The sequence below is a fragment of the Lonchura striata genome, chromosome 5, assembly GCF_050655825.1.
Source record: "Lonchura striata isolate lonStrDom1 chromosome 5, ASM5065582v1, whole genome shotgun sequence".
Taxonomy (NCBI): Eukaryota; Metazoa; Chordata; class Aves; order Passeriformes; family Estrildidae; genus Lonchura; species Lonchura striata.
Genome location: NC_140707.1, coordinates 38,606,367 through 38,621,245, shown reverse-complemented (window position 1 = coordinate 38,621,245; position 14,879 = coordinate 38,606,367). Strand labels below are relative to the sequence as shown.

Here is a 14,879-nt window from a genome sequence, read left to right as displayed (position 1 = left end):
TCTGCTGCAGCTAACTAGGGCATGCTTGTTCTGAAACTGCCACAGAAAAGTCTGAAAAATGGAATTTCTGGGCCTTGAATTATGTCTTTTCAATATCCCTCTCCTTTCTTCTCTTTGCTAACAGAGAAACACTGTAAACTCCCAAACCCTGAAAATATACATTTCCACACCTTACAAAATACAGTGAAAATAGATGATAATGGAGAAGAGAGGGAGAGAGGCATGCAAGGGGAAAACAAAGTGAAATAGAGAATAGCTGCTCTTCTCTCCTTTCCTTCTGCTCAGCTTTCATTTCCCTTTGTTCATCTAACATTGAGCCAAACTAAGCCAAAAGGAGCTGCCATGCTGGGCTCCAAGATTGATGGCTGCAGGCAGACTCCAGAGTGAAGAGACGGATGACTGGTCATTTCCCGCGATGCACTGAAAAACATCCATCCTTGCAGCCATGCTGAGTCCATTTGTGCTCCTTTTGAAATGAGAGATAAACACAGGCTGCCAGAGGCACCTGACTGTCCTTCTCCCTCAGAAGGACACAGCTATACTCCTCTGGGGTCCTTGAGAAGGTCGCTCTGTCCATCCCTGAACATCTGGCTGTGGGATTTGCTAAGTCTCTCTCTCCCCCAGCAATCATCCATCTATTAGAGCACAGTGCAGGTTGGAAGAAAACGGTGAAGAGAATGGTGTGACAACCTCATCAATCTACAGCTACACGCTTGGCTATTTAGTTTTCTTTACACTATTCCTAAATAGGGGGGGGGGGACGGGGGGGGATGACAGGATTGCTGGTATGAAGGAGGGAATTGTGGAAATAGCAGTGTGGATTGGAGTAAGTCCTTATGACTATTAAAATGTTGTGCATGTACTAAAGCAGTAGGGAACTAATTAAGATTCAGGATTGAAAGGCAAAACAAAAAAGTTGGATGTACTCTTGTTCCATCTGTAGCACTTGCTGAGAGTTCAGATGTACTTAGGGCATCATCTTTAGCAGAAATAGGTTAATTTTTTATTTTGCCCATTCAGATATTAACAGAAAGTTCTCTGGATTAATATACTATAAGTATATTTATAGTGCCAGCCCTACTATAGCAGCTTCAGAGGCACAAAGCACTTAATCCTGAGCCCAGTCTGTAGCACTGCTCACAGATACAGCCTCTGTGTTTCAGTTCTCCTGCCGTGCTGCTACCTCACTTAGGCAATGAGCATTACATGGCAGATGTATCCATAGCATCATTTACAAATTGCAGAAATTCCTGGAACCACGAACCTCACTTTGTCAGAGTAGCACATATCTGTAACTGTGTCATTTACAGACATTGCACCAAGGAAATAATGAGAAGATAAAAGCATTCACCATCCCTCAAAAATTAGTCACTTGCTTCAAGTGTTTACATGTAGTTTTAGCACTCTATCTGAGCCTGCTTTGAAAATTTGTCTTTTGTTCCCATCATGCAATGCTGTTTATTTTAGGCCAGCAACAAAAGGATTCTCACTACAGCTCCTTAGGACATGCATAGGATATTAATCATGACCATATGTTTTCCTAAGACATTAAACCCCATACTTGCCAAGGGCAATCACATGCATTCAGAAGCACATCATTTCCATCAAGAGGGGTAAAGTTTTCATCCTTTTTTCCTACATTAAGAACCATAGCTTTAGCTGATGGAAATCACTGTTGTCTTTATCAGAACTATTTACCTACAGCAGCTAAAGTCCCAGGCCTAAATGACCTGGTTTGTTTAAGGGGAACCATGCTCCAAGTGCATCCTAAATGAGATCTCTTGCCTAGAAGACATTGCACATAAAAGCCACATCTACCTATTCCAATGTATTGCATCAAGCCTCCTTCCCCAGTGGAGTTCATTAGTAGGAAGGGATGCTACAGCAAACACCAGTGGTGTCAGAATCCTGAAGAATAAAACACCTGTAATAAACTATTAGTCAATCAAATGCAAAATGCAGGGAATATAGAAATTAATCATAATCTAGTAAAAACATACTTAATATCTCTCGGCTATGAGATGATTATGAGGCTGTAAAATGTTTACTACAGAGAATGGGAATGCAGAATGGAAATTTCCATCAGGAAAGGTTGGTAGGAGGTACAGGCATGTAGGAGGGGAAGTCATCATACTCTCTCCATTCTACTCTCAGCAATTCTATAAAACTTGGCTTGTAAGAGTTGAAACTTAACGTTATATTAACATTTATTGCTCATTCCATTATATTATGCACCAGGAAAATAAAATCTTCTATAAATATTAGAATATTTCATGCTACAAATCAATTTAATTTGCTGTGTGTCATGAGAACAATAAAATTTAATAAATAGGGTTTTAAAAACCCATATTTTATGTAATTATATTCCATAATATCTTTGCTGGGTTTTGTTAACATTTTCTTCTATAAAGCAGCACATAGCTTCTACCATACTGTTGACCTAGTAGGCCAGTGACTTCACTGGGCTCTGTGCAGGACACTGAGTGCCAAACCTGCAAGTCTGGTCCAACTCAGTACTTTACATGTAGATTTAACTTTAAGCATGTGACAAGCCCCATTAATTACTAAAAGATCACTCATGTTCTTAAAGCCCAAACTCAGGTGGCTTTCCTTTGCTGAGGTTAGACAGCTTGGCATCTTATGAGACTAAGCCCTGGGGACTTGATCCTATAAACCCTTTTTCATGTGATTACCAGAGAATTTCCAGAATTACTCATATGAATACACAAAATACATGCAAAGAATTAGATTTAAAATATCCATTTCCTAGGATCTTGTGTCCAGTACTTGCATCTGAACAGTATCTGTGCACCACGAAAACCCTTTTGACGATATGGCTTATCCTTTTTCAGCCATTTTTACTGGCTATACTTATATAAGGGGCAGTAGGCTTGCCAGGAAAGCTGTTCAGGTTCAGTTCTAGCTCTTAAGACTCCTACAGGGCACACAGCCTCGTGTCTGCCCCTCCCCATGCTGGAGAGCTGGTGATTTGTGCCTTGAGGGAAAAGGATCTGACAGGTTCCAGCATTTCCCCAGGCACCATCCCTTGGTGCTTCCCCAGTAGTTGCCATAGCCCTTTTGTCTGGTAAGCTTTGAGTTTACCTTCACTCTCCCTTCATTTTAAGATAAAATCTGTTTATTTAATACATAAATAATCCTGATGGTTACTTACACACATCAATGTTAACTTCATAGCAGAGGGATAAATCCCACAGCGTTCTACCTCTCCAGGAGGAATAATGTGTCTCCTAGAGACACAGCACTCTCAGTCAGGCATTGGCAGCTTCAGAGGCACATGCTGAATAACCTTTTCCCAAAGACGTGTCCTAGCAGCCAGATGTAGGTCAAACACAGTAGCCAAGAACAGTGAAAGAGCAAAACAATGGGCTCGATAGCTCAGAGAGGGTGGTGGCAGCACAAGGAAGCTCTCTCTCAAGCAGCCCAGGTATTTCAAGCCAACGCCATCTCAGCTTCCTGAGCCCTCCCCATCATGTCTTGCACATCAAGCCCCAAGAGATGACCAGCAGTCACACTGTAGAGGTTCCGAGGAGACCAACAGCACAATTCATTCCTTCCATTTAATGGCCCACTGTAATGACCAGAACATTTTTCAGAACAGCCTGCCTCCAAAGTAATCATAACTCTATTTTCACAAATATACTAAATACAGCTAAGATGACACACTGGTGGAAAAAAAAAACCTTTAAGTGGCTGCGCTGTTTCTGAAATTACAACAGCCTTGTGTCTGTGGGACGCTACACATGCAGCCTATGTTCCATTCCCAGTGACAAGATCCAGAGAACTCAGAAAACTAGATTTAACAGCTTCCAAAATTGCCTTATCTTGTTCAGTTGCTACTGCTGCCTTAGCCTGATGACTAGAGCCAAAGGGTTTGGCTTCAGTGGGCTTTTGATCAAAACCCAGAGGGGTTCCAAAGCCCAGTAGCTTTTTCATGCATCTCTCTTCTAATTATGCAAACTGGCTAGCCACACAAGAACCAGGAGTAATCCTGGGTGATTCATACAAGCCATCTTAGCTAAACAACACAGTTCTCCTGGTAAAACTTTGAATATAAAATACGTGTAGTGACCTGTTCCAGATCTTACAAATGAAAGAGAAACTATTTACACAAAGTTAATCCTGTAAATTCTACCAGCATGACTGTGGAATTAAACAGCAGAAACAATGTTTTTGTTTTCTTGACTGGACTATTTATAGAATATTATCTGCTTTTCTAGAAATAAGTGTTTTACTTCCATAACTGCAAAATCATGAAATTCCATTTGGGGGAAAATACACATTTACTAAGAATTTGCAGCTTATCACATGTAACAAGAGCCAGCAAGAGTGGTGCATTATTTGAAGGAAAGGTTACCACAGCCCTGGCAGCCATGACATACAGAAGGCTGGCTCCCCAGTGGCCAGAAAAACAAAGCAAGAAGAATTACACTGTGCAAAACTCGAGATATCTTTCCAGCAATTATACTGCACAGCCAGCCTTGCAAAAACTGGCTCAACAATTCACCTGTGGTGAGTCTCTTTATTTGTATATATGGGTGTGTAACAAATTACTTATTTTTTCATCATCATCCTGGTACATATAAGCCCAGGCTGTGCATCAGAGCTGGCACACTTCCATACCAGTTTTGCAAGGATTTCTGCTGATGGCCAAAACATTTAATGCTGGCACTTTGAGGGCTTGGCAAATTGTATGATTTATTCATTAATTTCTTTTTATATAGAGGCTTCCCATACACCTTCCAATCTCTCTAAAAGTATTTATTAGATATCGGTTAGGTACTCCTCTGAGTCAAAGGAGGCTGATGTTTTAGCACCTCCATTTAACATACTGAGAAGCTGAATGAACAAGACATTCCATTGGCCCTGGTCCTGTGTGGGGCATAGGAGATACAAGGATGTGATGGTGTGGTATGACTTGAAGTGCAGAGATGGGCGCCTCTACTGCAGACTGGCAATAGGAAAAAATGCATATTTCACTGCAGGACTTCTATGCTGTGATTCTGCGTCAGTGAATACACGCAAAAAGAGACAGGTTCTCTGTTACTCTTAGTGCCATGTAAGAAAAGAAAAGCAAATTTTATCTGGCTAGAGATCTGAACCAGCAAAGGTCCCTGTTGTAGGCAGAATTTAAAGGGGGTGGATGAGATGGAATAAACTGGTTAATGTGTGTATAATAGAAAGAAGCTGATTCACAAGAAGGTCCCACACTTATGAGTTTTCTCTTGGTGACAGAAAGTCACTTTTGCTAACACAAGTCATAGTTGGATGTGTAAGTGCCTTAGAGCAGCAGCTCTTGCCTGTAGTGCCATGTCCTGCTGTGAAGACAAGATTAATGGAGAATTGGAGCCTACTGTTTTGATTCAGGAGCATTGATGAACCCATCTGTAAACTGCAGGCTTAGCTGATGAATAAACACATAGTAAAATTTAGTCCAGAAACCCAAAACAAAAGGCCCAAGAGAATTCAATACTTATACTGGTACTAAAAAAAACAGCAAATACAAAAACCGAACACCTCTGGCAATCTCACTCCCAGATTTGGATTCACAATGTAACGCTTTGTTTTGTTCCAAAGTGCCATGAAAGTGTGACACACATGGGTACATGATAGACCAAGCTCAGGACTCAGCATGGTCAGGGCGCAGATGTGTTTTCTAACAAATCAAATGGGAACTGAAAACCATCCACCCTCCCCGTCCCAAAAAAGTTAAAGGGTTTTTTTTTGTTTTCTTCTACATGAGGTGACACAAATAGAGATGGGTGAGTACGGGTGAGGCTGAGATGTGCTCTGGGCTCAGGGCGGCCCGGGCGCCGCTGCCAACAGACGCGGCTCTGAGCGCGGCTCCTGCCGCGGGGGAATTCCCGCTGGGAGCGGCCCCGGCGCGGAGCTCCCGCTGCCCGCCGCGCCCTCTGCCGGCCGCGCCGCGCCGCTGCAGCCGCTCCGGCCCCGCCACATCGCACACCCTAAACCTGGGATACTGCGGAGAGCGGGACACAAGAGACGCGGAGAGTCGGGGGCTCGGTTCGCTTTCTAACACAAAGTGCTTCGCCGTCCTTCGGCAGAAGGACTTGAATTAAAAGCAGACTTTAAATGACATATTAATTTCAGAATTTTGGAGAGCCAGGAGCAAAACTCACAGAAGCTTGCTAACAGGCTATTAAAATCCATCTTACGTGAGAAATTCAGACCAAATCATCAGAGAAACAAACTTGCTCCTGTCAAGTCAGCTCCATCCTAAATGCAGTGTTCATCATGGCAAATGTTGATAAAAGCCACGAACAATTAAAAAAAAAAAATTAAAAAAAAAAAAACACTAAAATAAGCTCTACACAGAAAGTATCTTTGGTAAACTCTCATCTGCAGAAATCTGTCAGAAGTCTGAACAGCTGAGAGGTTTATATGATAGCCTCCTTCAGGAATATTGCATCCAATTCATCTGCATACTACAGACATACTCTTATTTGGCACCAGAATTATTCTTCCAGGTATGATCCTAAGATGGTCTTAATGGACCTTAAAAAGGAGCCACTGGCAGGTTCTATAACATAACATGACCTTTAACTACAGAGATAACAGGAAAACTGTCAAATAGTAGAAAAAAGTTTTTGTTAAGAAGAGATGTGCATCTCTTTACAATGTTCATAGCAAAACAACACTGCTGTCTTGTAGTACAGAACAGGAACCAATGTGTGATTGTGTAGAAATTGCTAAAATCAAAAGTGAAACTAGTCAATAGTAATTGGGCTATGGGAGGAAAAAATGTAAAAGGAAATTCTCATTAAATTAAGTGTTTTCAATTATTTTTTAGGCTCTAATATCTTGGAATGAAACTTGGCATAGCAACCAGGAGCAGAAAAAATAATATGGAACTCAGCACTGTGTTCTTTCTTGGGTTTGATTTCTAGCTGTACCACTCTGGTTAAAATGTGATAGAAGTAGTTTATTCCCTTTGTCGCTCATTTCTCCATTTTGGAATCAAAGTACTTCCTTCACTATATTTTATATATCTGGACTGTAAGTATACAGCTAAGAAGACTTCACAACAACTCCTGGGATGATTATCTAACATGCTGCTTGAGTCTCTAGATTCTATCATACAAGTGATACTACTGAAAATTCTGTTCTTTGCTTTTTAATGTCATCTTAACTTTTATTTTGGTCAAGTGCCCCATTTTAAAGACCACAGACCTCCACAGACATGCTGAGCATCTCCCCCAAGAGTTGGGAGCATTCTTCACTTCCCAGAAAACACACAATACCTTGTAAAATCAGTCACAGTCTCCACAAGGTAAATAGACATGCTTTTAAATTATAATAGCTGTCTATAAGGATTTAGTTCATTCATCCACAAGCACACTCACCTAGGTATACCCCATATGTCAAGACTAAAAACAGATAGGCATTGTTCAACTGGAACAAAAAAATCTGTTTTCACTATTGCTTCAGACAAATACCATGGTTCATAATAGCAAATGAAAAATACTTTTGTTTGCTTTTACTATCTAACAACTGGTAAAAAACCCCATTTCTGTAGCTCAGCTGAACACCAGACTGTCCAGATATAAGTAAGAAGACAGACACAAGCACAGGAACCCAGCTCATTCTCAGCTCAGTAGCAGCATAAACAAACTCTACTTCACACCCTCCAAGTGGGTGGGAAGGCTGCCACTCTGAAACCTCACTGTGGGCTTTCAGTCCAAAACCAAAGGACATCAGTAAACTGACACAAAAACATGACACTCATATGCTTTAGACTTACACACCATGTGAAATAAAAGCTCTGTAGGTATGTATGTGTGTACCTATATTTAGCCATCTTGAAAGACTGAAGTAGGACACCACCAATTGAAACTCCACCAGAGTGTTTGGCCACACTCACCACATCTGTTCTCATCTGCATAGGTGCAAAGCTTGGGTAATACCTGCCTGTCAGCAGGGTTTACTGTAGGCAACAGCACTACCACAATTTTGATAGCTGACCCAACACAGAATCATGATACTATCCAGCACCATGAAACCACTAAGTATAGAGGACAAGGATCCATTATGATTTAAAGGGACCTTGGGTCTAGTCCAGGATCTCCTTCTCATTTCTAGCCCTCCTCTTTCCAACTGCTCTGATTTTGCCAAGGGCCAGAACCATACTGCTCACCTGCACAGCACCCGCAGTTCATAGTAGTGGTAGAGCTAAAAATTCTCCTCTTTCTCCCAACTCCATTGGAAGTCAGGCTACCTAGCTCAACCCTCTCCCTCACCCACGCCCAGACTTCTCAAGCACAGGAGCTCAGCTCTGTCCTTACTTTTTTACTGGGCAGGAGAAAAGGCAGCTGGGTGAATGTGGAAGCTGCTTACAGCCCTCCCAGTGCCCTGTGCCGAAGTGCCATGCGAATACCACAGCATGATGCTGCAGAGAACCAGGTTTCCCATACTTGGTTGAACAGAAGTCTAGTTTCACAAATATTATATGAGTATTAACACCTAGTAAGCTTAAAACTCTGCAGCTAGGAAATGTATCTGGGAAAACATAATTGAGGAGTGCAGGACAGACTGTGATCTGCCTGGCTGGGGAGCACCTCAGGGACCTTGGTGTTCTGGTGGACCATAAGCTCAATATGAATGAACAGTGTGCTGCTGTGGCAATAAAAAAATAAAGCCAACAGGATGCTGGGTTGCATCAGCAAGGACATCACCAGCAGAGATAAGCTATTATCATAATCAGTGGTTGTCAGGCTACACCTGGAATTCAGTGCTCAGTTTTGGTCCCTGCTATACAAAAGAGATGTGGACAGTCTGGAGGGGGTCAAGGGAAGGGCTACAAAGATGATCCAAGGCCTGGGAAGCCTTCCATATGGCTATCTAAGAAAACTGGGTTTGTTCACACTTGAGAAGAGAAGGCTTAGGGAAGACTTTATCACTGTGTTCCAGTATTTAAAGAGTGGAGTATTTAAAGATGGAGACACCCTTCTTACAGAGTAACATGAATAATATGAGGGCTAGTGAGTACAGGTTACTCCTGGGGAAATTCCAGTTGGACACAAGAGGAAAATTTTTCACACTGAGAACAATCAGCCATTGGAATAATCTGCCCAGGGAAGTGGTAGATTCCCCAGCACTGGACAGTTTTAAGATCTGGCTGGACAGGGTGCTGAGACATCTTGTCTAGATCATGCTCTTGACAAGGAAGGTTGGACCAGATGATCCCAGAGGTCCCTTTCAATCTGCTATTTTTTGAACCTATGAAATCACAGTATTGGCAATATACAACATGACAATATATTGCCCATGGCCCAGGATTTATTTCAAATCTGTACTAGTGATCATAGAAGTATTGACTGCTACACTATAATGACTCAAGTAACAGCTCAGACCCATTTACAACAACGAACTCTAGGCTACACTTGAGCCATAATGCTTGGTTTTGATGATAAGAATATGACTTAAAGATGAAAGATGAAGACCAGGCCATATGAAAGTAAAAACTTAGTAAAACCCCTGAAGATCTGGTCATAATATTGCCTGTATTGTCAGTAAAGGCACTATCATAACTAAGTATTGGCAATACTTTGTTTCTCCTGCATATCTACTGGATAGTCTGCTGGATGGGAGGGAGGATGCAGAGAAATAGCACAAACATGAACATTGCTAGACCCTTGAACAAACCACTGTACTCGGGCAATGCATCCATGTAAGTCTGAATAAAGGGCAGAGGAAAAGAGACATCTAAAGGCTGCATTAGCAATTCCTATTCCACTGTTCACACCTGCACAACTTTGGCTGTAACTATTCTTAAAACCAAACACCTTCATTTTAAACCAAATAAAACCAATATATCAGGACAACAAAACTACCATCTTCTATTAAGAAGCAGGCATCAACTCACCCCCATGAAAAACATTACCGTGTACCTTCCACTTTACAAAAAACCAGCAGACCATTGGAGTATGATTATTTTCTTCATTAGATTTTGGTATTATCAAATGTGAAACTCCCATTCACTGAGTTGTGTCATGTACTACATAAACTGCAAAAGTAGGTTATAACTATAAACCTAAAACTATAAAACTATTTCAGTTTTATAAAGTAAAATAGTATACTATACTATTACTAAATCATTTATTGTTCATGCCCTCAAACTGCTGGCAACACAATAGTTTGATTCTACTTACTGACCAGCCGATGACTAGCTATGATTTACCAAAACAAAAAGCCTACTCTGTGCATCTCCTGAGTTATGTAGGTGTCTTCTGAATACAGGAACCTCTGAATAAAACTTTTTGCTATAATAAGCCATTCTGAAATCCCAGGTGCAGTCCAAGCAAGTATTCATACCCCTGGTGCCAATCCCATTGACTTCTGGAATGGCAACTTTTGGAGCAAAGAGCCTCTTCTGTGTTTGCTACAGTGGTTGTCTTACAAGAAGTACTTCTATGCAGTCAACATAATACAACTAAAGTTTTGCCCTAATTTGATGTTGTAGAAGTGCATTGCTTGCATGTGCCATATAACAGTTACAAAAATCTATAAAAATATATTAACAATTTCACAGCCTCCTCTATAAAAATTAGCTATTTGCATATTAACCAAGCATAAGCACTCTCTAGCTGCTGAGAACAGCTCTAAGGAATGAACAGAATGCCCAAGCCCTAGGTGGAATGAAACTATGGAATATATAGATTCAATTTCTTTCAAATTTATTTTATATGTTCTACAGCTGTCATCTCTGTGCTTTTTAATAGATCTTAATTTTCTACATCTTTGCCCCACACAACCATCTGATGCTTAACTGAGGACAGAGAAGTCAGCATTAGGCAGCTTCCTAGGTTCAGCATTAGGTTTTACAATACTATTCCCCTCCAAAATCTACAGTATGTCTGCTGTCAATGGTGAAAATAAATTCTACTTTCTTTCTCCCAAATTGTCAAAAGCTACCTCTAAATGGAGGTCCAAGGTGTTCCATAGGTTTTCCACTTTCAGATCAGAGAAGGGGGAAATCCCACTTTTGGCTAGTCAGTCTCTTCTGGATATGCACAGATGGAGTGAAACTGTTTTGTGGTATAACTGATAAGGAAAGTTAATCACTAGATAGAAATTGGTTGGAAAATAGATTTAAATGGCAGAGCAATATAACTCGCCTTATTTGGTTGCCACTGGCAATGCAACAAAAGTACCACTCCTGAGATGCAGAGGAGATGTTTATAGCAGGGAAAACAACACAGAGACAGACATGCTGAGGTCTCTTTATCTGATAACTTTGTGGTAATTGCCTTTCATGCCCTGTGGCATGTGGGATGCACTAATTTGGCATTCAGTGAGTACAGCAAAGAAGAGTAATGCAAACAAAAAAGAGTAAAACTCTACCCTACCTTACAAGATTACCAAGGCACAGCAGTACCAACATCATCAAAAAGTCTAAGGTAGGCACTTCTATGAGCCAACATCATCTTCTCTCTAGAGTCCAGTCTCATTTTCATCAATGTACATGACTGATTTCATCAGCTCTTTCTAAGCAGCTCTGCTGTGAGGTCTAGTTCTATTTTCTGGCTGAGATTTTGCCCTTGGTTTGAACCCCAGCTGAGTGGTTATAGGGATTTCTTCCTCTTTTCCAACTCTCCACTGATGCCTCCTATACTGAAGGTAGAGTTTTCAAAAACTGTTTATACCAGAATCAACAGGAACTTCACCTCTGATTTTAATGAGTTTTGAACTTGTCTCTGTTGCTCTTTCCTCTTTCTCCACCAACTACTGTGTAGAAGCAAAGTCATCAGTATTGCTGAGCATAGCTCAGTTCCCAGGCACCTCCTTCTGTCAAACAGGTTTTTTTAATATTCTAATTTACATTTGGGGGTTTTCTCCTGTACTTTTTATACTGACAGCATCTCACCTCTTAAAAACCACATACAGCTGTGAGTATATGTGTTCCCTCTTTCTCACAATAGCTGACCCCAGAGACAGAAAGCCTTTATTACTAACTGCAAGGAAGAATGCACAACACCACGCTCTACCTGACACAGCTGCAGCTCCTCCACATCTGCTTTACAGTCCCTCATTCAGCATCCAGATTCATCACTTCACATAGTTTAATTGTGAAAGAGTAGCAAGGACAAGAAGAATGAAAGAATACTAGACAAAGGTACACATACAGTCAGACAGAAATACACAAATGTGGCATATGCTCCCTATTTTTCATTATTTTTTGTTCGTAATCTGGTCATACTCCTCATCAATAGCCCTACCAAGAAAAATCTTATCTTATACTTACTGTTTCACACACACAGTGGTCTCTTTCACAAAGATTAGGCAGCAGATGCCAGTGAGACTGTGTATTAGTAATGCACTGAGGAAAAAGTCAGTAATATATTGATTCTTTACATCCTTGTTAGTTTTCTAATAGAAGCCAGGATTCAACCCTACAGAAGGTAAATTCAGCTCCCCCTGCATTCAATACAAGTTGTTCAGGTTTTTGTAAGGGATGAGTTGTATGCAGAGGGTTTGGTGGTTATGGTTACAGCAAATCAAGTAAGATGCAACAGATGCAATGAGAAATGGTTGGAAAGCAGCAAAGATAAAGTCCAAGGTCTAAATGCCAGGTTTGCATGTATGCCAGCTGCTCTGCAGCCTGGGAGAGGCAGGCAAACAAATACTTACCAGGTTTAATTTCCAGCAGCTTCAGCCTGGAATCCTCAGGGGGATGCAAACGCCTCTTTTTGCGCCAGCAACGTGCTGGGTATGTGTACAGCTGACCTGGGGCCAGGCCTGAAGATTAAAGGCAAAAAATTAATCACATCTCAATTTGAAAACCACAAGCACTGTCTCTAGCATCTTTGTTCTTGCCCTTCCAGCATCTCCTTGTTGGAAGGTGCAATCCTGAAAATCATGAGACAGAGCTACACACTGGCATCCAGTGCTCCTGAGGCTCTTCAGCACCTCTTGGGATCAGGCCTACAGAGAATCTAGGTCTCACTCAGACACTTCACTCAGCTCACTGAAACCAGAGCTGCACATAAATAATTTGTGATTTCTTCAGGGTAAATAGAATTTCAGACTCTCCTGGGTCACAAGGGTGATGCCTCCTCCACAGGCAGAGAAAGCCCCTTGAGAGAGATGAAGTTCTGACATGCAAATCTTTAGGCCCTGATGCACAGAACAGGTCAGGAAATTTGTGTCTTCCAAACAGGAGCAAACCAAGATCCAAGAGGTCTGATTCCGTATTTTTGCTTACATTCTGGACTTTTGTTTCAATACTAATTCTTCATTTTGACTCTTACCTCCTCATGCCAATATTCTGAATGAGGGAGGAGATACACCAATAATGTTTAAATCACTGCATGTTCCCTTAAATCACATTTGGCATCACTGGGTTTTGAGCTGCCCTGGCTCTCCTGACAGACACCCTTCAGCCAGTGTTCAAGCTGTACTTTTCTCTCTCACATTCAGGACACAGCAGGGCTTTGTAAATGCATCGCTACTAGGGGCACAGAAGCACACTGACAAGTGCTTTTGCCCCAGATAGTCATGGACACACACAAATACCCAGCAAGAAAAGTTGGAGGAATTTAATTATCTCCTCTGCCGTTCCTGCCCTCTCTGTCCACCAGTTCTGGTTTGGCTCCTCTGCCCTTCTGCAATTCCTGTTGTCTTGAAGGGGCTACAAAGCGTGACTTCAATTCCAGAGTCATTGTCCTCAAAAACCAGGTAAGACCACATAAGAGAGAGAACAGGAATGGTGTTGCTATATCTGAAACTGTACTGACAGTGAACAGCTGGACAGCATCAAGGGGGTGCCAGTAAAGCAGAACAGCTCAAGGACAGGAGGATGGCCCAAGAGTTCTCTCCTCTCTTCGGAAGCAGCCAGGAGAGAATATCAGCTTGGGAACAAAAGCAACTCACCAGACCAAATGAGGATAATTAAAAAAAAACAATATCCTCTTACATGGGGGTGGGGAGGAAGACACATTAACATAATTCACCTTGAGGTAATGTGCTAATCAAATTCTGCAGGTGAGACCTAAGTTCCTGGTTTTAAATATTTCAACTGTTGGGAATATCAGTTCAGATCCCAGCACCTTCCACCAACTTCCAAGGCCTTGGAGCATCTACAGCATACTGCCTGAGTATGGCCAAGTGATGAGTATCTGCAGAGATTCTGGCTGTTTCAGGGCACAGAATGCTAGTCAACTTGGACTTCTCATGCCCTTCTTTCACTGATGGCCAGAAGGCTGGGCATTGTGCACATCCCAAGAAGGACACATTTCAGAACAGGTTGCCTAAGACCGGTTTGGAAATAAAAATGGGGATAACTAGCACTTATAGAATGTTTGGACACCTTTCTTCATGCCACTTTGCAAACATTAACCACTGCAAACAATTGCTATAATGATGAGGTAGACTGTGCCTGGCTCTGATGTGAGTAATTAAACAGGTGGAGGCAAGAAACCCCACCCTTTCTCAGCAGGTCCTGTGCATGGACTTGAAGACAACACTGAAATGGCAATTTCCAGATCAAAGCAATAGGACAGAGAATCAGCCCTCCATTGCACAGGCCTCCATAGAGGAGCCATTTGAAGGAGTAAGTACCACAGCTTTTGTCCCAGACAGAGAGGAGCAAAGATCATCTTTGCTTTTGAGGGAATAGTTGCTAATGTGAGCGCTCCTATACAAAAGAGCAGTTCTGGATTCAGCTAGGACAGCAAAAGCCAAATACACATGCTGAAAGCCCAACTAGAAACTTGAAAGGAGAGTTGGGAGAGCCTCCTCCTTCGAGAGTGGCAGGTAGATCAATCAGAAATAGATGATCCAACATCCACCTCTGCAGCCCTTCTGGTAAGCTCTGTTGCTACTCAAAGAACACCTGTTCATTA

At 41.8% G+C, this 14,879-nt stretch overlaps 1 protein-coding gene across 18 annotated transcripts in view; it reads right to left on the bottom strand.

Moving 5' to 3' along the window:
• Positions 1 to 14,879, bottom strand: part of DPF3 (double PHD fingers 3) — a 189,702-nt gene that overhangs the window by 82,328 nt on the left and 92,495 nt on the right. For all 18 annotated transcript variants that reach the window (XR_014956017.1, XR_014956014.1, XR_014956015.1 and 15 more), the window contains one exon: positions 12,667 to 12,774. Coding sequence is in view for 14 of the 18 variants with exons in the window: in XM_085581981.1 (XP_085438107.1) it covers positions 12,667 to 12,774 (108 nt within the window). In the remaining 4 variants the exon portion in view is untranslated. The remainder of the gene's footprint in view (positions 1 to 12,666; positions 12,775 to 14,879) is intronic.